We start from the raw sequence: 24,730 nt of genomic DNA, 5'->3' as shown, positions 1-24,730 counted from the left end.
TGGTATTGACCTTAACCTTAGGTTATTTTCCCGGTTCCTCAATTCTATCATAGACAAATACATCTGTTGCTCTCCAACTTGTTTATAAAATGGTTTTACCTCTTGTTCCAAATTTTCAACTTTTTGGCTAGTTGCCTCAGCCAATTTACGATTTTCTGCAGTGGCCTCAGTTAACTGCCCAGTTGCTTGTACATTCTGTGCCACCTGTCCAGTTATTTTATTTAAGCAGGCTGTGTTCTGGTCGATTTTAGCTGTTTGTTCATCCGCTTTCTTGTCCAAAGATTCCACTCTCTTGTCCAAAGATTCCAATTTTTCATAAATTTTCTCTAAAATTGAAGCAGTTGCTCCTGCGGCCATATCTTCCAGCTGTAGCTGCTCAGTTTCTTCTTCCCCTGCCAGTGGCAGAGTAGGCACACTTTCTTCTTCCCCTGCCAACGGCAGAGTAGGTACAGATGATCTACGTGTCTGTAAGGCTGTGGTTAAGGTTGTTTGTCTAGTTCTTGCTCCCCTTTTTCTTGTGCCGCTCATTCCAGTTTTATCTAAAAGTCAAGGTCAGACTAAATTGTTCCCATGGGAGTGCAACAGCCCAAGAGCAAACAGTCAAATAGGAGGAAAGGAAAGAGAAAGTTGAATAATGTCACTGCTGTAAGTCCAAAATCCTCTAGAGGGAGCTTGAAATGTCTTGGGGGAAGAAGCCAAATCAAAGAAAGTCAATAAAATCAAATTTAATGTCCAGAGACCTTCAGTAGCTAGTATTAAGCAGAGTTGTTATTGACAGCATTACATTGTTTCTGACAAGTGCCGACAGGTGTTTCAAAATAACAAGTCCAAAAACCCTCAGATTGTTACAAGTCCAGCTACAGAATAGCCAAGTCTGCAAACTGACAGTTCTATTGTTCAGGCAGCCCGAGTGCCTGGGCTTCTCAAACAAAATTTGTAGTTCCAAAGAAGAAGGTTAACACATTCCAAGTAAAGGGTGAATCATATAAATAAGTTAAATCCTTGCCTAAAAGCAGCTTCAGTAGATGCTCAAATCAGTTAGTTTAAAAGCCTCTTCAGCGGCTCCACGCCTCCAGCTCTTTTTGCTTTGAAGTTTAAATAGCAGCGGAAGACGGACTTCCTGTTTTCATCTCTCCGCTTTTAGCCAAATTTCCAGTAAATTTATGGTCAAATTGTAAAAGTCTTTCCTTACTCACGGGTTGTTACTTTTCCGTTACGAATGTTTTCAGGAAAAAAGGTCAGCGCTCACCGACAGCAGCTGCGCGGCTTCGCTCCACAGAATAGCGATCGACTCACAGCGCCGCGCCCCCCTCCACGTTCAGAGGCTCCTTACGGGGTCTCCTCTTCGTTTTAAGGGCCGCTTCTGGCACCCACCGAGTCCCAGGTCCCCAGGCTCTTGCTGCCTGGGGTTTTTCGGTGCGGGTCTCCGCTTTGCCATAGCGGACGACCCGTTTCTGCAGAGCTTCCTCCTCACAAAGCAAGGAGGACCGCCATTGCCGTTCGCGCCGCCTCCGGAAGTCCACAGCATAAAAAAAAAAATCCACAACATAATTTTTAGATTCATTTTTATTCGTTAAAATTTGTTACAATAATTTTTATTTACAATATTAACAACTTAGCAAGTCAGTGTATAATACTTTATTGAATGTCAAATCACCTTCTACAATCACGTTCCTAATGTATTCTAGATTAGTGTTCTTATAGTTCTTATATTTTAGGCTGGACTTTCTTCTATTGTCTGTCTGTTGCCCCCTAGCTCATTTTTATATGTTCTGTAGAATTTTTCAGCTTCTTCTACTGTTTCTAAATCAATCTTCTTTTTCCTTTAAAATTAAAGGAGATTCCCTCTGGGAATTCCCATTAAAAAAATATAGATTTTGCTTTTAGGGCATTTGTCAGGAATTGATATTTTTCTCTCTTTTTAAGCAGATGGGGGGATTTCTTTCAAGATTATGATGTCTTCTCCTTTTATTTTAAATGCCTTCTTTCTTCTATGTTGTAAGATCCTATTCTTCAGTTTATTCAATGAGAATGTAATTAAGCAATCCTCAGGCCATTTATTTGCCTTTGCTTTTCTAGAGTTTACCCTGAATACATTCTCTGTGTTTTCTGATATCAAATCTTCTTCTACTTCTAGCCAATTAGCTACTTCTCTTGTGATAGTTTCTTGTACATTCTCTTCAGCTATTTCTGGATCACCGTGTATTCTGAGAACATTCTCTTTAGTCTGCATCTGGAGAATAGACAAGGCATCCCAGGTTGTCTCCTAAAGTCATCATTTTCCTTTTTAACCCTTTCCCAATCTTTTTTTTATTTTCTCTTAATTCTTTGGAGTTTTTTTTAATTTATTCTAAATGTTGTGTTTTGGTTTTAAGTTCATGTATTGATTTTGTTAGTTCTTGCTTTCCCTCAGTGAGTTTTTTTTTTACTTGAATCTTCAATTCTGTAACTGATTTTGTATTTTCATCAATTTTTCACACCATCCTATATAATTTATCATCTAGTCCTTTTACTTTATTATTCATTTCCATTTTGAGATCACAAAATTGCTTTTTCATGTATCCTATATTTCTTTGGGATAAAGTAAAAACCTTATCCCAAGCCTTAATTGTTACTCTTTCCCTCTGTCCTCCCTGAGGTTATATAAGGTTAATCCCTTGGCATGATCTTTTATTTCCAAATAAAACTTGGCACCTTCCGATTTATAAAATAATGACTTTTTTCAATTTTTCTTATCTCTCTATTCCCCCCCCCATTGGGTTTGTTGCTTTCTGTATAAAATCAAATATTTCTAAATAATCCAAATACCTTTCGTTTTTCACTCTTCTCCCCCGCCCACCTCCATTCCACCCACTCGCCTCCCACCTTGTCACCCACTCCCTTCAAATGAGATTCCTATTAATCCAATTATTTTTCAATTATTGTTGATGCTCAACAATTCCTGTTACCAAATTAATGGTAGGTGAGGGAAACAAAAGGGGAAAGGGAAGCCAGGAAGGGAGGCAAGGAAAAAAAGAAGGAGGGGAGTAGAGGGTAGGAATTTATCAACAAATTTTCCAGAATGCAACAATCCGACCTGAAGAATTTGGAGCAAATGATTCAGCAGAGGAAACACAGCCCAGAATAACTAAGGAGATAGTACAAGAATACTTGGCTAGTCTAGATGTATTCAAGCCTCCAGGGCCAGATGAACTGCATTCAAGAGTATTAAAAGAACTGGCAGATGTGATCTCAGAACCACTGGCAGTCATCTTTGAGAATTCCTGGAGAACAGGCGAAGTCCCGGCAGACTGGAGGAGGGCAAATGTTGTCCCTATTTTCAAAAAGGGGAAAAGAGAGGACCCAAATAATTACCGCCCAGTCAGTCTGACATCAATACCAGGGAAGATTCTGGAGCAGATCATTAAGCAAACAGTCTGTGAGCACCTAGAAAGGAATGCTGTGATCACCAATAGTCAGCATGGATTTCTGAAAAATAAGTCATGTCAGACTAACCTGATCTCGTTTTTTGACAGAATTACAAGCCTGGTAGATGAAGGGAACGCAGTGGATGTAGCCTACCTTGATTTCAGCAAGGCATTTGACAAGGTGCCCCATGATATTCTTGTAAAGAAGCTGATAAAATGCGGTCTTGACTACGCTACCACTCAGTGGATTTGTAACTGGCTGACTGACCGAACCCAAAGGGAACCCATCAATGGTTCCTCTTCATCCTGGAGAAGAGTGACTAGTGGGGTGCCACAGGGTTCTGTCTTGGGGCTGGTCTTATTCAACATCTTTATCAATGACTTGGATGATGGACTCAAGGGCATCCTGATCAAATTTGCAGATGACACCAAACTGGGAGGGGTGGCTAACACCCCAGAGGACAGGATCACACTTCAAAACGACCTTGACAGATTAGAGAACTGGGCCAAAACAAACAAGATGAATTTTAACAGGGAGAAATGTAAAGTATTGCACTTAGGCAAAAAAAATGAGAGGCACAAATACAAGATGGGTGACACCTGGCTTGAGAGCAGTACATGTGAAAAGGATCTAGGAGTCTTGGTTGACCACAAACTTGACATGAGCCAACAGTGTGACGCGGCAGCTAAAAAAGCCAATGCAATTCTGGGCTGCATCAATAGTATAGCATCTAGATCAAGGGAAGTAATAGTGCCACTGTATTCTGCTCTGGTCAGACCTCACCTGGAGTACTGTGTCCAGTTCTGGGCACCACAGTTCAAGAAGGACACTGACAAACTGGAACGTGTCCAGAGGAGGGCAACCAAAATGGTCAAAGGCCTGGAAACGATGCCTTATGAGGAACGGCTAAGGGAGCTGGGCATGTTTAGCCTGGAGAAGAGGAGGTTAAGGGGTGATATAATAGCCATGTTCAAATATATAAAAGGATGTCACATAGAGGAGGGAGAAAGGTTGTTTTCTGCTGCTCCAGAGAAGCAGACACGGATCAATGGTTCCAAACTACAAGAAAGAAGATTCCACCTAAACATTAGGAAGAACTTCCTGACAGTAAGAGCTGTTCGACAGTGGAATTTGCTGCCAAGGAGTGTGGTGGAGTCTCCTTCTTTGGAGGTCTTTAAGCAGAGGCTTGACAACCATATGTCAGGAGTCCTCTGATGGTGTTTCCTGCTTGGCAGGGGGTTGGACTCGATGGCCCTTGTGGTCTCTTCCAACTCTGTGATTCTATGATTCTATGATCCCCCCAAAAAAGGGAAAGGGGAAAAGGGGGAAAAAGTAAGAAGGGAAGACTGTTTGTGAGCCTGTATATCCAGGGGTGGGAGAGTGTTTTTTTTTTTTTTTTACCTTCCTCCCCTATTCAATCGCCTGTTCACTCTTCTATTCACTCAGTCTCTCTTATACAGTTAACTGGAGTAAAGTTGGATGCTTTTTCTTTTTTACACCACTTGGTGTCGCTGTGTCCAGTCTCTGTAATCCTTTTAATAGATACCTGTCTTTGTCTCCTTTAAGACCTCTTGTTTCTTTGACTCCACCCCTTCTTGCGTCGTTCCTCTCTCTGCTCCTGAGTCCACACTTAGTCCAGCCTTTTTCCCAAGCACACTATGCCATATTTGCCATTTATGTAAGTTTTAAAAAGTTCAGCCGCTTTGTGTTTGTAGTTTTAACAACTTTCATAGGACAAACTTGCCGCTGCAGAATAAATATTGTTATTCTTCCACTTTTTTTGATACTTATTGTACAGTTCTGCACTGTTGTTTAAGTATAATGAGAAATATTTCTGTAATTTATCAAATAAAATCTTCTCCCCGCTCTTTATTCTTTGTGCTTTAGTCTTTTGGGGGAATTTTTTGGGGGTTGGCTTCTTTCTGCCACACCAGCACGTTCATGTCGTGTTGGTTCCGTAGCCTAGCTTTGTCCCCTTGTCCTTAATGCATTCCTTATCAGCCGAATTCTTTATTTTTATGGGATAAAGGTCGCTGGAAATTTCACTGTCGCTCTTATCTTATTCTCAGGAGGCAGTGAAACCGGAAGCCTTTCAACCCCTGCAAAAGCTTAAATGACATATGCAGTTGTGCTTTGAATTAATTCTATGGGTAAGATACCAAAATCTATTCTATGCTTCCAGCAGCCCTCTTTAACCTCAACATCCTGGACCAAGTGTAGCACTCCCAAGCGATGATTGTTCCAGTATTATCAAGTGCGCTACTTTTTGAATAACTCTGCAATAAAACAGGAAAACAGAAAGCATTTCTGTATGGGTTCCGAATTGGATTCATCTCTGGCAATGTGGAGATTTCCACCCCCTCCCATTGCAATAATCTCCTGATCTGATGTTTTGAGAAAGGAGGAGGCGGAAACTGCTCTTTGCTTCTTCCGCTCCTGCCTGATTCTGTGGGAGTCTGAGTGTTATCTCTGGAGAGATTAAATGGCTGAGTGAGAACTATAACACTCATGCAAGCCAGTACCTCTTTTTAGTTTTAGTTTGCAGTAGCTAATAGAAATAAAAGAAGTTATGCTTCACAGCTTTCTTCCGTGTTGTTCATACTCTGCTGAGTTTGGTGCTCACAATGGACATTTGTGGGTCCAGTGCACTTAGACCTGCTTTCCAGGAGTGGAAGGTCTCTGGAAGTGCTCCAGTTGCGGCAGAAGTTGTTGAGCCCAGTTGTTGGCATCGGCTCAAAGGCGTACTGACAGGCAATTGGAACAGGCTTCTGAAAAAGGCAGCTGAGGCAGAGGAATGGAGAAAACAGGTGAAGTGGGAGGCAGCTTTCCCCTTTCTCATGAGAGCTATATTCAAAGCTCCATTGCTAAGGTGTTTACTAAATTTGGAAGACCCTACAGATTGCAGCATCCTCTTCACAGTTAGCCTCAACTGCTGAAAGCAGGGCAATTTCCGAGTAAACATTTTGAAATATACTCGGAGTCGCAAAGTGATTTCATGCTCTTTATTCAGCTCATAGTGGTGAGGAGGAATGAATGAAAGTCCCCTCAAAGTATCTGCCTTATATACATTATTTACACAATGGGCTGCACATGATTGGCTAATTCCGGAATTGTACTGTAAACCAATCAGGTTGTGGATTCACTTCAATCTGGAGCATGATTGGGTGGTTCCTGCCAACCAATCATACTGCTGCATTGTTCTAGGACCAATCAGACTGCTGCATTCTGAATCCTATTGTTCTAGGACCAATCAGACTGCTGCAGTTTGGATCCTATTCGACTCAGTACATAACACCCCTCCCCTCTAAGTTCCAGTCCTGCCCGGGAGGTCGCATTCATAGTCCTCAAGGTACGCTGGTGGCCTACGTGTGCGTTGCGGCCTGGGGTGTTCCCTGGTCCGGGGTTCAGGTTCTGGCTCGTGTTCCAAGGATGCTGGCTGTGATGGGGCTGTTTGGTCTGGCGCCACCGGCTCGCTCAGTCGTGGTTCTGGTTCCGGTGTCCTTTCAGCGTCCCGGGACCTCTCTGTATTTACTGGTTCTGCCTCTCCTGCTGGCCCCTGCTGCTCTATGGGCCTCACTGCCCCACTGTTCCCCTGGGACTCCTCTGACCTGTCCTCCTCCTCCTGGTTTTCTCCCGGGAATCGTCGCCGTATCTGGTCACAGTGGCGGCGCCAGCATTGCCCCCCATCCGTTAGTACCTCGTACGACACGGGGCCAGTGACCCTGGTGACTGTGGCAGGTACCCATGCAGGGCCTGCCCCAAAATTCTTTGTGTACACTGGGTCCTGGGCCTCGAAGGTCCGGGGGTTCCCGCCTTCCCCCACCACTACCTCATCCTGAGCTCTATCGGGGTGAAGGCGGTCCAATCTGATTGCAAGGCGCCGACCCATTAGTAGTTCAGCGGGGCTCCGGCCAGTCGTTGAGCTGGGGGTGCTGTGCTGTGCTAGAAGGAATGTGGCAAGGCGGTACTCCCAATCCCCTTGCGTCATGCGGCGAAGGGTGTCCTTGGTGGTCCGCACCATGCGTTCTGCTTGGCCATTGGTGGCAGGGTGGAATGGCGCCGAACGGATGTGGCGGATGGCGTTCTGCGCTGTGAAGGTTTGGAATTCTCCTGACGTAAATGCAGTCCCGTTGTCTGAGACAAGAGTGTCAGGGAGCCCGTGGGTTGCAAACAGCCTGCGTAGTACCCGGATGGCTGCGGATGTAGAAGTGGACGGTACCAGTGCGACTTCCAGCCATTTGGTGTAGGAGTCCACCACTATGAAGAATGTTTTCCCCTGAAAGGGGCCAGCGAAGTCCACATGCAGGCGTGACCATGGTGCTCGGGCGGACTCCCAGGACTGGACTGGGGCCCTTGGGGGATCTGGGCGGGATTCTTGGCAGGCCTGGCAGTGTTTGACCCAGGCCTCTATCTCTCCGTCAATCCCCGGCCACCACACATAACTCCTGGCAAGGGCCTTCATTCTTACTACCCCTGGGTGTGTCTCGTGTAGGGCTGTGAGGACCCTTTTGCGGAGGGGCTGGGGAACAACGACCCTGCTTCCCCATAACAGGCACCCCTTGTGGGCCGACAGTTCATGTTTGCGGGTTGTGTAGCTGGCGAATTCTGGCCCGGGGCTGCTGTTGGGCCATCCCCTCCACACCCAGTCCAGGACCCGGGAGATGACCCTATCTTTCTTGGAATGGTGTGCAACTTCTTGTGCCTGAATGGGGCGGTCGGGAAGCAGCTCCAGGCTCATAACCTCTTGTGCAGGTGCCGGGTCGGGGCCTGTTTCTGGTAGTGGTAGCCTGCTGAGGGCGTCCGCATGGCCCATCGCCTTCCCAGGGCGGTGAATCAGTGCATACTGGTAGCTGGCAAGGAAAATTGACCACCTGAGGACACGAGGAGACAGCACTTGGGGGGTCTGCTTTTCGGGGGCAAACAAGCCAAGCAACGGTTTGTGGTCAGTCACCACGGTGAAGGGCCGCCCGTACAAGAAATCATGGAATTTTTTTACTCCCTTCACGATTGCCAGGCCCTCCTTGTCGATTTGTGAGTAGTTCCGCTCGGTTGCGTTGAGTGTCTGGGAAAAGTATGCCACCGGTACCTCTCTTCCATCTGGGAGTTGGTGTCCCAGGACAGCGCCAATGCCATAGGGTGAGGCGTCGCATGCTAGCACCACCGGCAGCCTCTCGTCGAAGTGTGCCAAGACCGAGTTTGAGACAAGCAAGTCCTTGACTGCCTGGAATGCGGCCTCCTGGCGCTGGCCCCACACCCAAGGGGCCCGCTTGTCCAGGAGTCTGTGTAGGGGCTCCGCTACCGCCGCCTTGTGGGGAAGGAAGGAATGGTAAAAGTTCAATAGTCCCAAGAAGGCCTGAAGTTCAGTCTTGTTTTTGGGCGCTGGGGCATCACAAATGGCCCGTACCTTGTCCCCAGTCGGGTGGACCCCTTCTGCGTCCACCATGAATCCCAGAAAGTCCACCTGGGGCACTCCTAGTAGACATTTTTCCCGCTTTACCTTGAGACCCGCTGTCTGGAAACGGTGCAGAACGGTGCGGAGGCGGTCCTCAAACTCCTCTGGTGTGGGCCCGGCAATCAACACATCATCGAAGAAGGGGGTGACGCCAGGAATCCCTTTAAGGAGAGAGTCCATTAGATTCTGGAATATGCCTGGTGCCACGCTGACACCGAATTGCAGCCGCTTTACCCTGAATGCTCCTCTGTGCGTCACAATCGTCTGTGCCTCTGCTGTTGCCTCATCTACTGGCAGCTGTTGATATGCTTGGGCCAAGTCCAGCTTGCCAAAAATTTTCGACCCAGCCAGGGTGGCAAGGACATGGCTGACCACTGGCACTGGGTATGCATGGGCCGTGAGGGCCTTGTTTATGGTACATTTGTAGTCTGCGCAGATGCGGACTGAACCATTAGGCTTGACAGGTGTGACGATTGGGGTTTCCCAGGGGGCATTAGGTACCGGTTCCAGCACTCCTTGCTCCATGAGCCGGTCCAATTCCTCGTCTCTACGGGGTTTCAGAGCGAACGGGACCCGGCGGGCCTTGAGCCTGACCGGTCGTACTGCGGGGTCAAGCTGTAGAGCAATGGGGGGGCCCGTATACTGTCCCAATTTCCCATCGAAAACCCCCGGAAATTCCTTGCATATGGCGTCCACGTCCACTTGTAAGCTAGTGTGGTTCACCCCGGTGACAGCTAGCCCCAGTGGTCCAAACCATGCCAATCCCAGTAAGCTAATGTAGGGGCCCTTGACCACAAGCAAGTCTAGTTGCCGCGTCCGCCCTCGGTATTGCACCCTGAAGGTCCCCACCCCCATTGTGGGGACCTTACGTTTCTGGAAGTCCCGGAGGGTGAATGGGGCCGGCCTGAGTTTGGGACCCCCAGTAGGACACAGTTTCCTTAAGGTCCTTGCCGAGATTATGGATAGAGTTGAACCCGTGTCAAGCTCCATGCGGCATGGGGCCCCCTCTATCTGTACCTCTACATAAATTTTCTCTATGTTGGGGTGGGGCAACTGGTATACCTGGAAGTCCGTGAGCTCCGTCGAGTTGCCTTGGTGCGTTGGGCCCCGGGACCTGGGGCTCTTGGATTGGTCGTCTGATGCCTGGCGTCGGGTGGGCCGAGCCCGACACACCCGGGCGATGTGTCCCGATTTTCTGCACTGTCTGCACTCTGCATTGCGGAAACGGCAGGTCCTCCTCTCATGACTTTCTCCACAGCTTGCGCAGTTCCCTCCTTCTCGTCGAGGCAGCTGTGGTATGTGGGCTGCTTGAGTGCGCTGCTGTACTCGGTGCACCTCCTCCCTGTCAGATCCTGAGTCGTCGGTGAGGTCTTCATGGTGGACCCTCGGTTGGGACGGCTGGCTCGGCCGTGCCTCTGGTGTCGACCTCTCGGCAGCTTCCGTTGCCAGGGCCTCCTCCAGAGCGACCTGGAACGTTAGGTTCTTCTTAGCGTAGAGGCGTCGTTGCAGCCTCTCATCCCTCAGGCCACCGACGAGGCGGTCACGAAGCATGTTCTCCAGCTCTGAGAAGTTGCAGAACCGGGCGGCTTGGCGGAGAGAGGTCACAAACCCAGTTATGGTTTCCCCAGGGGCTTGCCGCTTTGCGTAGAAGGCATTTCGACGAGCCACCACTGAGGGCTGTGGCGAAAAGTGCCCCTTCAGCTGTTCCATTATTGTTTTGTATGGAACAGTAGCCACGTCTTCAGGCGCAAGGAGAGCCCGGGCGATTTCAAATGTCTCCTCTCCGCAGACGCTGAAGAATATTGCCCTCTTCTTGGCGTCTTCATCATCGGTGACCCCTTTGGCTTCTAGGAGGAAGGTGAAACGGGAGGCGTACGCTTCCCAGTCTCCAGATGCTGGGTTGAACGGCGAGAAGCTGCTGTCAGTTGCCATTCTGAGTTCCTTGTGTCCCGGAGCTGAAGCCTGGATACACGCTGCGAGGCAGCAGTGCGGCAGGTGGCGGTGCTGCGGTGCTGTGTGTGGCAGTCAGCTCAGCGGGATCCCACCTTCGTCGCCAGTGAAATATACTCGGAGTCGCAAAGTGATTTCATGCTCTTTATTCAGCTCATAGTGGTGAGGAGGAATGAATGAAAGTCCCCTCAAAGTATCTGCCTTATATACATTATTTACACAATGGGCTGCACATGATTGGCTAATTCCGGAATTGTACTGTAAACCAATCAGGTTGTGGATTCACTTCAATCTGGAGCATGATTGGGTGGTTCCTGCCAACCAATCATACTGCTGCATTGTTCTAGGACCAATCAGACTGCTGCATTCTGAATCCTATTGTTCTAGGACCAATCAGACTGCTGCAGTTTGGATCCTATTCGACTCAGTACATAACACATTTGTAGGCTCAAGCTGCTTTCCTGGTGCCTCTGTTTTGTTGTAATAGTTCACTGTAGATTGGCAGAGACGGAGCTTTGGCTCATGCTAATCTGCCAGGCTACATAAGATGACATTATAGGACCCCAAGAGGTGTACATGGCTATCTTCCTGCTGAGGAAGTGGCATACTGAGGATTGGGAAAGAAGGTGCTTGTTGCTTCTCAAGGCTCCTGACTCCCGAGAAGGGGCGCTTGCCATCAGGGTGACTTCTTAGTGGGGTTGGTCAAGGGCACTTCTGCAAATTCCTTTGTGGAATTCTCTCTGCACTTGGCACCTCCCTACGTGCTGCCTGCCCAGAAGGGAACTCCTCGTAGTTCCTTGGGAACGTGCACTTGTACTGCCTAGCTTGGAGTCTCTCTCTCTATTTTCTCCGCTACCCAATTTTCAACCCCTGGGTTTTGTTCCCCTAGTTGCGAGGGATTCCTGCTCTCCCCTTTTCTCTGCTCCCTGGGAATGGTTCTGTCTGGCTCACATCCCACATCCTCCCTGGGAACAAAACAAAAAAAAGCACTCAACAATGTCCGTTTCTGTTGCTGCATCCTTCAAGGTGCCTTCGTGCCTCTGCCGTTGACCCCCGTCCTTCTTTGCGCTTTCGGCAAACACATGGCTGCCCGTGCAGCCTTGGCCTCTGCTTTTGGCATGTTTCGTGCACGGAGATCCTGTCCCATCTGTGCTCTCTGCTTCTCCCCCAGTGCCGCCTCCCATTTTGTATGGTACTTTGCTTTCTTCTTGCCCTCGATATCCCATGAAATTTGCTTGTTAAGTCCCCCACACATCTGCAAGCTCTCTGATAACCATATAAAGCACTGATACGGTGCATGGGAGAAAGAGTTCACACTTGCTTCCCTCATCTCTCTCCCCCCTTTATTTCATATACTGCATTCAACCCCCATCTTTCCTCCAAGGAGATCTAGGTGGCATAGATGATGCTCCTCCCTGCCCAATTTTTTTCCTCACAACAACCCTGTTAGGTAGGTTAGGTTAATACATGACGATGGGCCCAAGGGATTTGGACTTGGGTCTCCTTTGTCTCAAGCTCTTACCACTACACCACACAGCTTCCTAGTGACTTTGAATTTTCCCTTGGTGTTGTGTTTTCTACTAACTTCTCATCATGAGAAGTTACAGTACTCCCCTCTTTGGGTTTCCCACAATCCCTGTATGGTCTTCCCACTGTGGCCCCAGTCTGGAAATTTGACAGCTCATGTCTTGCATATCTGTACTGAGAATTGCTTTGCAATTAATTGCCTGGCAGTGCGGAGAGGAAATGACTCTTTATCTGAACAGAACTCAGCTCAAGGAATTTCAAGCTGACGTGCATGCCTTTGCCTTTTGCACTTCTTCTCCTGCAGTGTTCCATGCTTCCTCCAGCCGTAGGCATCCACAAAGGAGACAACCCTGCACCCCATGAACCATAACTCCCAGATTCCCCGCTTTTCATTTTAAACAAGCTAAGTTTCAAGCCTGAGATACGAGGCAAAAAAGTACAAGAAGTACGGTAATTACCGTATTTTTCGCTCGATAACACGCACCTGACCATAACACGCACATAGTTTCTAGAGGAGGAAAGCAAGAAAAAAAATTCTGAATGAAACAGTGGATGTATCATTTTTGTGCTTCATGCTGTGGCCACAGACATGTGATTTGACGGTGAGTTTGGGGTAGCTCAATGCAAAAATCCTGAGAATCCATGTGGATCTGTGCTTTGTAACCACGTTTTTGCACCATTGCAGCCCCAGGCAACAGTGGGTGCGTGATTTTTTTGGTGCAGGCTGTAGCCATGGACATGCTATGTGATCTGATGTTGAATTTGGGGTGACCCAATGCAAAGATCCTGAGGATCCATGCTTTGTAACCATGTTTTTGCACCACTGCAGCCCTGTTTTTGCATCAGATCATTGCTATGTGATCTGATGTTGAATTTGGGGTGACCCAATGCAAAAATCCTGAGGATCCATGTGGATCCGTGCTTTGTAACCACATTTTAAGTGGGGAGGGAAGGAAAAACATAGAAGGGACAAGGAGCACTGAGAGGGGTGTGCGGAGAAGCAGCTGGCTAAGAATGCAGGAGAGGGGTTTTACCGGAGGGGGGAAAGAAAGGCAAAAGTTCCCCAAGCCAGCCAGCCAGCGCGCTCTCTCTCTCTCTCTCTCTCTCTCTCTCTCTCTCTCTCTCTCTCTCTCTCTCTCTCTCCCGCCCCCCAATCTGCATGTTGCCTGCGAGTCTCTAGACTCAGCAGCACAGGAGCACGGAGAGGAGTTAGAAGGAAGGACGCTCTGCTTTCCCCTCTTAACGAAAGAGAAGAGGGTGGGCAGTAAGACCCTGAGGCAGAATGCAGGAAAGCAACAGCTTTCTCTCTCGCTGCCTGCAATCAGTTTAGCAGACGGAGAATGAAGATAAACTGGTAAAATAAGGGGGCTGGGTTAAAGCTAAAGGGAAAACCTCAAAGATCCCTCAAGAACAAGGCAGGGGTTCAGGGCTCCCAAAGCCGAGCTGCAGCCTTAGAAGGGAAAAATGGGGCTTCGGAGGTGGTTTTTACTGCCCCGCTGCTTCCAGTTTTTTAAAAGGCAAATTGCAGGAGAAGATGCAGCAGTCCGTCACTCTCTCACTCCCTCCAAGCACCCACGCTAGCGAACAAACACACAGGCAACCACACACTCACAAAGCACACACACTAGCAAACACGCAGTCGGGCTGCAGAGTGGCCAAACCTCCTAGCAAGCACTTCCCTGGCTTCTGCTGACCGCAACGAAGACAACCCTCGAAGAAAATGTGTGATGCACTCGGGCCAGTTGGCTCCAGGGACCACACATTCGCTCCATAACACGCATAGACATTTCCCCTTACTTTTTAGGAGAAAAAATCTGCGTGTTATAGAGGGAAAAATACGGTATTCTCATTTTGTGCGGCAAAGAGGTTAGCTTGCTTTCCCCTTTTTGGTGGTTTAGCTCCACCTTCCCAAAAACATTTCTGCAGATGCCCTTGCCTCCAGCCTAACTTTGTGCATGGCAGCACCTCACCTTAGCCAAGGGTCAGTGTGACTGCCCCCCTGCTCTTTATCTGTCTGAACTGCCCCTTAGAAGCTGAAAACAGCGACTGTCAAATCTGGCCCTAATGCTTTGTGTTTTGTTGTTGTTGTTTTTCAATAGGCAGAGCCCGTGACAGGATTGAGACTGGCTGGCACTGAGCCGCTGTCATGATCTCTGCAGCGCCTCTCTACAGCGGGGTGCACAACTGGACTGGCGCTGAGTGGATTCGCATGTGTGGCCTCAGCGAAGAGAGGTGAGGTGCGCGTAGCCTCCACAGGCCAGGAGCGAAGAGGTTGGGCAGCTGGTGTGTATGAGGTGTTGGATTCCTTGTTAGACGATGCTGGGAAAAGGGGTGTCCTCCAGTTTGCAGAAATGCAGTTCAGCTGACTTAATTTGTAGGGTGTTTTAGCCAAAGAGACTTGGGAGTGGGGCTGGGGAACCTGTGGCCCTCCAGACTTTGCTGGGCTACAACTCCCACCATTCCTGATTGTTGCCTGGGGGCTTCTGGAAGTTGCAGTCCAGCAACATCTGCAGGGACACAAGTTCCCACAAGTTCCCGGCACCAGACATCAGCTTTAAACTGTTGCACCAGGTATCCGCTACTTATCTACAGTGGGTCAAAACAGTAGCTCTACAACCATACAAATATATGGTAAGAAAAATAATAAATGGGTATTGAGCTAAATATGTATGATTGAGCTAAAGGAAGTTCCTGGGTCTGAAAAAGCTGGAAGACTACTGCTTTAAAGTAGCTATCTCTTGGTACCCACCAGATGTGCTGACTATGGATCAGATCAGCACCAGCCAGTACATTTTATGATCTCTGTTAATTATTTTAACTCTCTCTTTTTTGCTGGAAGTGTGTGGCTTTGTTGTTTAATAATAATGAAAGTTTTATGTTTTCCTCCAAGTAACTTGTGGTTCTTCTCTCCCCCGTTGTTTATTCCCACAACAACCCTGTGAGGTAGGCTACTTTGAAAGAGAGTGATCAGCCCAAAGGCACCCAGGGAGCCTCATGGCTGAGTGGGGGTTTGAACCTGGGTCTCTCCTTTCCTAGTCTGCTCTAACCACTGCATCACATGGTATCGAGCCTTTTTTGTCATTAAGTGGTACATTGAATAATAATAATATGTTGTTATTATCATCATCATCATCATTCATTTAAAGTATGAATTTGGCCAAGTAGTACTCAATATTGCGAGATCTATATTAGAATGGTAGTTTTTAAGCTAAAATCAGAAACTTTCAATGTATCAGGTTTGAATGGAGAAGCTTTGCTGGATCCTTTTAATTTTTGCAAGATCTATGACATTTCACCTGTAGCCGTATGCATCACCAGCAGAGGCAAAGTGGGACAAATCACTCCTACATGATCACAGGCACCTCTCTGAGTCTCTAGTATGCAGTGGTGCTATCAGGGCAGGGTTCGGAGATGCATGCCCAGAGCCCCACTCCTTAGTAAAAGGAGCAGGAGGGGTCCCAAATGCAGCAGGACTGGCTTTCCACATTTTTGAAGTGATGTAATGGACATAATAAATAGCAAAAGTTGCCTGCTGCCCCCAGCAAGACCAGTGTTTCAAGATCATAAATCATAACTCTAAAGCTCATTTGTTTTTTTTAAATATATTTTTATTAAGATTTTTAAACATAAATGCAAATATAAAGATCAATGTAACATATATCATAACATAGCTTCTTAACTTCTTTGGACTCCCTCACGTCTCCCGCTCCCACTTGCATCATTGTCAATTCTTGCCCGCAATTTATCATCTTGTTTACATTATTGTGTCTCATTCATTTAGAATATAATCTAATAATTCTCCCAAAGGTTTATGATTTTTCCTCAATCACATTTATCATCCTAATTGCATCTAATTTAATGGTGGCCAATTATTTATGATCTAGCCTCCATCTTAACATTCAACCGAATTACAATGCTTTTTAAAATAAATCTTAAATTTCTTCCAATCTTCTTCAACCTTCTCTTCTCCCAGGTCTCGGATTCTGCCGGTCATCTCGGCTAGTTCCATATAGTCTATCAGTTGCATCTGCCACTCTTCCAGTGTGGGTAGATCTTGAGTTTTCCAGTGCTTAGCGATGAGTATCCTTGCTGCCGTTGTTGCATACATAAAAAATGTTCGGTCCTTCTTTAACACCTTCTGGCCGACAATACCCAAAAGGAAGGCCTCTGGTTTCTTAGTGAAGGTATACTTAAATACCTTTTTCAGCTCATTATATATCATTTCCCAGAAGGCCTTCACTCTAGGGCAGGTCCACCAGAGGACATTTCCAACATTTGTTATCAGACAAATGGTATATTTTGGCAAGTTTAACTGGGGTCATGTACCATCTATATATCATTTTCATTACATTTTCCTTCAAAGCATTACATGCAGTGAAGTTCAGCCCGTTGGTCCACAACCTTTCCCAGTCCTCAAACATGATGTTATGCCCGATGTCCTGTGCCCACTTTATCATAGCCGATTTAACCATTTCATCTTGTGTATTCCATTTTAACAGCAAGTTATACATTCTTGAAAGTACCTTAGTCTTAGGTTCTAACAGTTCTGTTTCCAATTTCGATTTCTCCACCTGGAACCCTAACTTTTTATCATTTTTAAAAACTTCATTAATCTGAGCGTAATGTAACCAGTCTCGCACTTTATCCTTCATTTTCTCCAAACTGCAATTTCCAATTGTCTCCATCTTTTTCTAATATTTCCCAATATTTTGGCCATTTGGCCTCCATATTGGGTCTTTTTCGGGCCTTAGCTTCCAGAGGTGAAAGCCACCTTGGAGTTTTATTTTCCAATAAGTCTTTATATTTTGTCCAGACATTAAACACTGCTTTTCTGACGATATGGTTCCTAAAGGCCTTATTGATCTTAACCTTGTCATACCACAGGTATGCATGCCAACCAAAAGCATTGTTAAAACCTTCCAAATCCAGAACGTCAGTGTCCTCAAGAAGTAGCCAGTCTTTTAGCCAGCAGAAAGCTGCGGCCTCATAGTATAACTTTAGGTCTGGCAGGGCAAAGCCCCCTCTTTCTTTCGCATCAGTTAATATCTTGAACTTAATTCTGGGCTTTTTGCCCTGCCAGACAAACTTAGAGATGTCTCTCTGCCACTTCCGGAAGCACTCCGTCTTGTCCACAATCTGTAGTGTTTGAAACAAAAACAACATTTTTGGCAATACATTCATCTTGATAGCAGCAATTCGGCCTAACAAAGAAAGTTTCAATTTTGTCCAACTATCTAAGTCTCTCTTAATTTCTGACCAACATTTTTCATAATTATCCTTAAATAGACTCAGGTTTTTTGCTGTTATATTTACCCCTAGGTACTTTACTTTTTTAACCACATTTAATTCTGTCTCTCTCTGAAACCGTTCTGACTCTGTATTTGTCAAGTTTTTTTTCCAATACCTCAGTTTTCTGTTTGTTTAATTTAAATCCCGCCACCCGACCAAAATCTTGAATCAATTGTAATACTCTTTTCGTACTAGATTCTGGCTCCTGCAGGGTCAAAACTAGGTCATCTGCAAAAGCTTTAAGTTTATATTGTTTCGCTCCGACCTGAATTCCTTTCACCAACCGGTCCCCTCTAATCATGTTCAGGAGCACCTCCAGAACCGAAATAAACAACAAAGGGGAAATAGGGCAGCCTTGTCGTGTTCCTTTTTCAATTTTAAACTCTTCTGTAACCACATTGTTGACTATCAATTTAGCCTTTTGTTCTGAATATATTGCATCAATCCCATTCTCAAAACCCCGTCCCACTCCCATTTCTTTTAAATTTCCCTTCATAAATTTCCAGGAGATATTGTCAAAGGCCTTCTCCGCATCTATAAAAATTAACACTGCTTTTGTGTTTATATCTGTTTGCAAAAGTTCCAAGGTGTCAATAATGTTCCTTGTGTTAGCAAACAAATGTCTACCTGGGAGAAAGCCTGCCTGGTCCTTGTGAATTACTTCATTTAAAACTTTTTTAAGTCTACTTGCCAGAATGTCTGCAAATATTTTGTAATCCACATTTAAAAGAGAGATGGGACGATAGTTCTTAAGTTGTGTCTTTTCAGCTTCCGAATTTGATATCAATGTGATAAAAGCTTCCTTCCACGATTCCGGCGCCCTCTTCCCCTCCATGATTTCATTGCTGACCTCCATCAGTGGTTGTATCAAATAGTCTTTTAATGTCTTATAATACTTGGAGGTCAGCCCATCTGGCCCTGGAGATTTGCCCAATTGCATGTTCTGAATGGCTTGTTCAATCTCTTGTCGTGTTATTTTGCAGTTCAGGATTGATCTATTTTCTTGTGACAGTTTTGGTAGCCCATTTTTTCCCAGAAATTGTTTAATCTCAACCTCATCTTGCGGCCCTTGAGTGTATAATTTTTTGAAATATCTCTGGAAGCACTTTCTAATGTCCACAGGATTCTGGATGTTTCTTCCTTCAATCTCTAAGTTTGTAACTGTATTTAATTTTTGTCTCCTCTTCAACTGCCAAGCTAGCAGTTTTCCACATTTATTCGCCGATTCAAAAGTTTTTTGTTTCATTAATTTAATCTTCCACTCTATTTCCTGATTTATCAATTTAGAATACTGTGCTTGATGAAGTTTAATTTCTTTCAAAATCGGCTGTGACTTCGGGTTTGATCTTAACTTCTTCTCTAAATCTTTAATTTTCTCCAAGATTTTGTCTTTCCTCTCGTTTTGTGACCTTTTTTTTACAGCATTCTGTTGAATCAAGAACCCCCTCATCACAGCCTTACTTGCGTCCCAGATGATTCTTTTGTCCACCGTGGTGTTCAAGTTTATCTCAAAATAGTCTTTCAAAACTTTTTGGGCCTTCTTAGTGATCTCTTGATCTCTGAACAGATTGTCATTCATCTTCCATCTAAAGGAGCCGGTTGGTAGTAGTGTCATGTCCATCTTTACTGCGTTATGGTCGGAGCAGGTCTTTGGGCAGATTTCCACCTTTCTGACCTTCGGTGCCAGACCTCTAGATATCCATATTTGGTCGATTCTTGTCCAAGTCAGCTGGGCTTCAGAGAAGAATGTTCCCTCTCTTCCCAAGGGGTTCTTCGTTCTCCAAATGTCGATCAAGTCCATATTGTCAGTCATTTCGAAAAAAGTCTTTGGTAGTCTGCCATCTTTTGTAACATTTTGGTTTTGTGACTTATCCATGTTAGTTGATACGACCCCGTTCATATCTCCCATCATGATGATGTTATCGTAGTCCAGATAATCCAGCATAGTCTCATGCAACTTCTTGTAAAATTCCGATTTCCCTTCGTTTAGTGCATAAATTCCTAATATCAAGATCTTCTCTCCTTGATGTTGTATCTCAATTGCTAAAATTCTTCCATGTTCATCTTTAAATAGAAGTTTAGGTGACAGGCTCTCTTTTGCATATATCACCACTCCTCTCTTCTTTACTCTATCCGAAGATATAAATTCCTGGCCAAGTCTTTTATTTATTAACACTTTTCTGTGGAGCCTGATCACGTGTGTTTCTTGTAAACAAATAATATCCAATTGTTCCTTTTTTAATATGTGAAAAATTTTCCTCCTTTTTTCCGGGATGTTGCAGCCATTTATATTCCAACTCAAGAGTTGCAGAGACATCCTGAATAAATCTGGTTATTTTCCTGGGGGTGGTATCTTATTCGCTGGATCTTCCAGTTCCAAGGGTGCAGGCACCGCTGGTACTCCAGGCCCAAAGGGTGATTAAATTCCTTTTTGAAGGTCCTCTCCGTATGCAATCAAGAATTTATCTCTGTCTTCCAATGTTCTGATTTTGATCTTCTTCCCTCTAAAAGTAAAAGATAGTCCTTGAGGGAACTCCCACCTGAAGATAATTGAGTTGCTCCTCAACAGTCTAACCAATTCAAGGTAGTCAGATCTAAGGTCAAGCAGTTGTTTAGGAATATCCTTGTAAATTTCAATTCTTTTGTCCGAAATGTCCAGTGACTTTCCGTAGTGTAGGCCCAAAATCTTGTCCCTTTCCTCCTTTGTTCTCAGTGTTATCAAACAGTCTCTGGGTTTCTCTTTCTTTACAAGTCTTCCAAGCCTAAAAGCGGATACGATTTTAAAATCCTTTTCCTCTAAGTTCCAAAACTTGGAAAATTCTTTAGTCAAGAACTCAGCTAAGTTGCCTTCTTCCACTTCTGGTATCGACCTTATCCTTAAGTTGCTTTCCCGATTCCGCAGTTCTATCATAGAGAGATAGGTCTGGTGTTCATCTACTTGTTTACAGAGTGGTCTTACCTCTTGTTCCAAAATTCCAAGTCTTTGGCTAGTATCCTCAGCCAATTTCCGATTGTCTGCTGTGGCCCCCGTCAATTCTCCAATTGCTTGTACATTCTGTGCTACTTGTCCAGTTAGTCTATTTAAACATTCTGTATTTTGATCAATTTTAGCTGTTTGCTCATCAGCTTTCTTATCCAGAGATTCCACTCTCTTATCCAAAGATTCCAATTTTTCAAAAATTTTCTCTAGAATAGAAGTAGTTGCTCCTGAGGCCATATCTTCCAATTGTAATTGCTCAGTTTCTTCCTCCCCTGCTTTTGGCAGAGAAGCGGCTTCTTCCTCTGAAGGCAGAGTAGGTACAGATGATCTACGTGCCTGAGAAGCTGAGGTTAAAGTTGTTAAAGTTGTTTGTCTGGTTTTAGGTCCCTTTTTTCTAGCGCCACTCATTCCAAAGTTATCTAAAAGTCAAGGTCAAGCTGAGTTGTTCCCATGAGAAAACAACAGCCCAGATGGTAACAGTCAAACAGGAGGCCAGGAAAAGGAAAGTAAAATAATGTCACTGCTGTAAATCCCAAATCCTCTAGGGGGAGCTTAAAATGTCTTTAGGGGAGAGATCAATTCTAGTAAAATTGCTGAAATCAAATTTAAAGTCCAGGAACCTTCAGTAACAGGTTTTAAGCAGAGTTAGTATTAGTAGCCACATTGTTTCAGACAGTGCATACTGGTATTTCGAATGATGCTTCAAAATAGCAAGTCCAAACTCCCCTCAGATTGTTGTAATTTTTGATTCAAAGTAACCAAATCTGCAAACTGACAGCTCAGTTGCTCAGGCAGCTCCAGCACCTGGGTTCCTTACTCAGTTTATATTTCCAATAGAAGAAAGGTATCACGGTGCAAGTATAGAGCATGAAATCAAGTGCTTAAAGTCCTTATTCACTTACAGAAAAGTTCAGTGGTTGCTCAGATCCATTAAGTTAAAAGTTCTTTCTTTGCCTCCACTCCTCCAGCTCTTTGCTTTAAAGTTCAATGACAGCGGAAGACGGACTTCCTGTTTTTCGTCACTCCGCTTTCAGCCAAATTCAATAAATTTTAAGTCTCCAATTAAATAAAGTCCTTCTTTACTCACGGGTTGTTGCTTTTCCGAATCAGAAAGTTTCAAGAAGAAAGGTCAGCGCTCACTGGCAGCAGCAGCGCGGCTTCACTCCGCAGATTTGCGATCAACTCACAGCGCCGCGATACCCCCTCTACGTTCCGAAGCCCCTTACGGGGTTCCTTCTGCGTTTTGGGAGCCGCTTCTGGCGCCCGCCGAGTCTCAGGACCACAGGCTCTTGCTGCCTGTGGGTTTCCGATGTGGGTCTCCGCTTCGCCGTAGCGGACGACCCAGTTTCCGCGGAGCTTCCTCCTCACGAAGTGAAGAGGACCGCCATTACTGTTCGCGCCGCCTCCGGAAGTCATAACTCTAAAGCTCATTTGAAGCATACGATTTCCCCCAAAGGATCCTGGGAACTGTAGGTTGTTTTTAGTAGCTAAGAATTGCAGCTTTGTGAGGCGTAGACTACAGCTCCCAGGATTCTTAGAAGAAAGTAATGTGCTTTAAATTTATAGCATATATGCAGCCTGAAATTAGCTGACAGCACCACCACTAACCACATGTTTTTGAAGAGATAGTGCTGCTCTACCTCCCAAAAAAATGTTGGGGTGGAGGGAAAGAAAGATTACTTTCTAAAAGCATGGCCAGGCTTTCCACTCAGCACTCTTAAGTAGAGTAGGGGATTGAGGTCAGGCCAAGTGGGTAATGTGGGGTATTTGATGCTGGTTTTCTCCATGGTTGAGATATGAGAGAATTTGTGGAAAGTCTGGAAAGCTTGAGGTGAGGGATCTCAGGGGGGAAGGTGGATGGAAGGGATCTCTTCTTTCATCATCAAGATTCTTGGACTCTTCTTTTCCCCCACACTAACTTTGGCTACAATCTCAACTGCTACTTCACAAGTTTACTTCCATCGTCCTTGGTGGTAAAGTTTGGGAAGCTGCAGCCCTGGACCCAAAACAGCATAGATTTAGGAGTGGGTGCCACATGAATCAAGGCACACAGGTAGAAAAAGGTCTTGGGAGGGAGCTGGTGTTTGTCCCTTGTTATGGCTTTGTTAGTGTTCTTCAACCTTGGCTTCCCTGGAGTTGCAGGACTACGGCTCCCATCATCCCTGACTCTTGGCTAAACTGGTTCTGCATGATGGGAGTTTTAGTCCAGCAGCACCTGGCGACCCAGACTGAAGCATTCAGTGATTCTGAATTTCTCTTAAGTTACACAGGACCACTGCTGAAGGTTGGGAAGCCAACCTTGCCTTGCTTGCACATCCTTTAGGACAAGCGTGAGCTGTGTATGACTCATGAACTGTATCTAGCTGACGAAGCCCCCTGCCTACGTGCATCTGCTAACAAGAGATACCCCCCAAAGTGGGGTACTTTGGGTCTTGCAGGCTTGGGAGATTGTTTCTCAGCTTCACTGTTCTTTCTCTTCTTTCTGCAACACAAGAGCCCCACTTTCTGATGAAGAATCCAACACCAGCAACTCCCAGCATCTGGGCTCCCCTGACTCCTGCACTGGCAGCAGCTTTTCTAAGGTAAGGGCAGCTGGTATTAGTGGCTGTACCTAAGGGAGGAGGCTTTGACACTTGCTGAGATACAGAGGGCCTAGGTGGCTAATTATCTGGCCAGCTCAAATGGAATGGGCTGCCAGAGGGTGGACTGATGGCCACTGCTGCTGCTGCACTGTGAGTTGGGGAAGGCCGCTCCCTCCTCAGGCTGATTCCACCTGGCCCAGGGGGCGGGGCCCAGACTGACTCACCACCGCCACAGCTTAAGAGGCCTCATTGAGGCACTGGGACACCACTGCTGCTGCTGCACCGTGGGGGTTGAGGAAGGCCGCTCCCTCCTGTAGGCCCACTCCATCAGGCCTAGGGGGCGGGGCCCACACTCGCCACAGCTACAGTTTTAAGGACACTGGTGTTGCTGCAGCAAATGTTAAAGATGTTTTTATATATTTTAAAGTGTTTTAAAGGGGTTTTTACTTTTTACTTTGTTGTACCACCGTGAACAGTGGTCTGTATACATGTATTTTTATTTTGTTCCGTTTTATGTTGGTTTGGGGTTGGATGGTGAGTGGGGTGGGGATTTGTTTTGTTGGTACAATTGTTTTTGGTTTGATTTGTTTCTCTATTTTGTAAATGGAGGCTAGTATGAGGCTTGGGATTGCTACCGTGGAGGGGTGAGAGAGGTATGGCGGTGGGGGCAGATGTCATAGGCGAAGGGGATTGAGATACGGATATGCTCGTACCCCTTCCAATCTGCGCCCCATCCCGAGGGACAAAGGTAGGGTGAGCAAGGATTACTCACCTCCATCACTGGTGTTGTGCAATGCCAGGTCTATAGGCAACAAAACCGCCACCCTGCGACCTGGCTTGTGTGACGGAGACCTGGGTGCGCGAAGGGGATACTGTTACCTTACGAGAGATGGCACCCCCGGGTTTCTCCGTCCTCCACCAGTCGCGGACTGTGGGCCGGGGGGGAGGGGTGGCATTATTAATCCGAGAAGATTGTTCTTTCAGGGCTCTACCATCGCCATCGATCCCTGGCATTGAATGTGTTGGCCTAGTGTGGGGCTCCGAGGTGAGCTTGGCTGTCTGGCTGGTGTACCGGCCACCTAGCGCACCAGCAGCCACCCTGTCAGGCCTGCTGGAGGCGGTGGCCGGCTGGGCCTTGGAGTTCCCTAACCTATTGGTATTGGGGGACTTCAACATCCATGCTGATGCCATTCCCTCCTCACAGGCTCTGGACCTGGTGTCTTCCATGGCGACACTAGGGCTCTCCCAGTTTGTTTCGGGCCCCACACATCAAGCAGGCCACTCGCTGGATTTGATCTTTGGCGCCGGTATAGATGTGATCATGTCTCCTTCGATGAAGGTGCCATGGTCTGAACACTACGCTCTGAAAGCCAGGATTGATTTTCCACCCCCACTCTGCTTAGGTGGCGAGCCAATTTGGGCTCGCCCGCAGAGGCTGATGGACCCTGATAGATTCCGTCAAGCCTTGCAGGACCTTGCTCCCCCTGACGACTCATTGACTGAGGTTGTTGAGGGCTGGAATATCCAGCTCCTAGCAGCCAT

At 46.3% G+C, this 24,730-nt stretch overlaps 1 protein-coding gene across 1 annotated transcript in view; it reads left to right on the top strand.

Annotated features, from left to right (window-relative positions):
- The first annotated feature begins 13,602 nt into the window (after positions 1 to 13,602).
- The window catches only part of LOC310835981 (BCL-6 corepressor-like protein 1), a 142,092-nt gene continuing 130,964 nt past the window's right edge, over positions 13,603 to 24,730 (top strand). Inside the window, 2 exon segments of the mRNA XM_083720952.1 lie at positions 13,603 to 14,569; positions 23,098 to 23,188. Of these exon segments, the coding sequence (XP_083577078.1) occupies positions 14,484 to 14,569; positions 23,098 to 23,188 (177 nt within the window). The 5' untranslated portion in view covers positions 13,603 to 14,483.

Source organism: Podarcis gaigeae, assembly GCF_964106915.1.
Source record: "Podarcis gaigeae genome assembly, chromosome: W".
In the NCBI taxonomy this organism is placed as follows: domain Eukaryota; kingdom Metazoa; phylum Chordata; class Lepidosauria; order Squamata; family Lacertidae; genus Podarcis; species Podarcis gaigeae.
The sequence above is the reverse complement of the archived record's forward strand: the minus strand, read 5'-3'. Positions and strand labels throughout refer to the sequence as shown.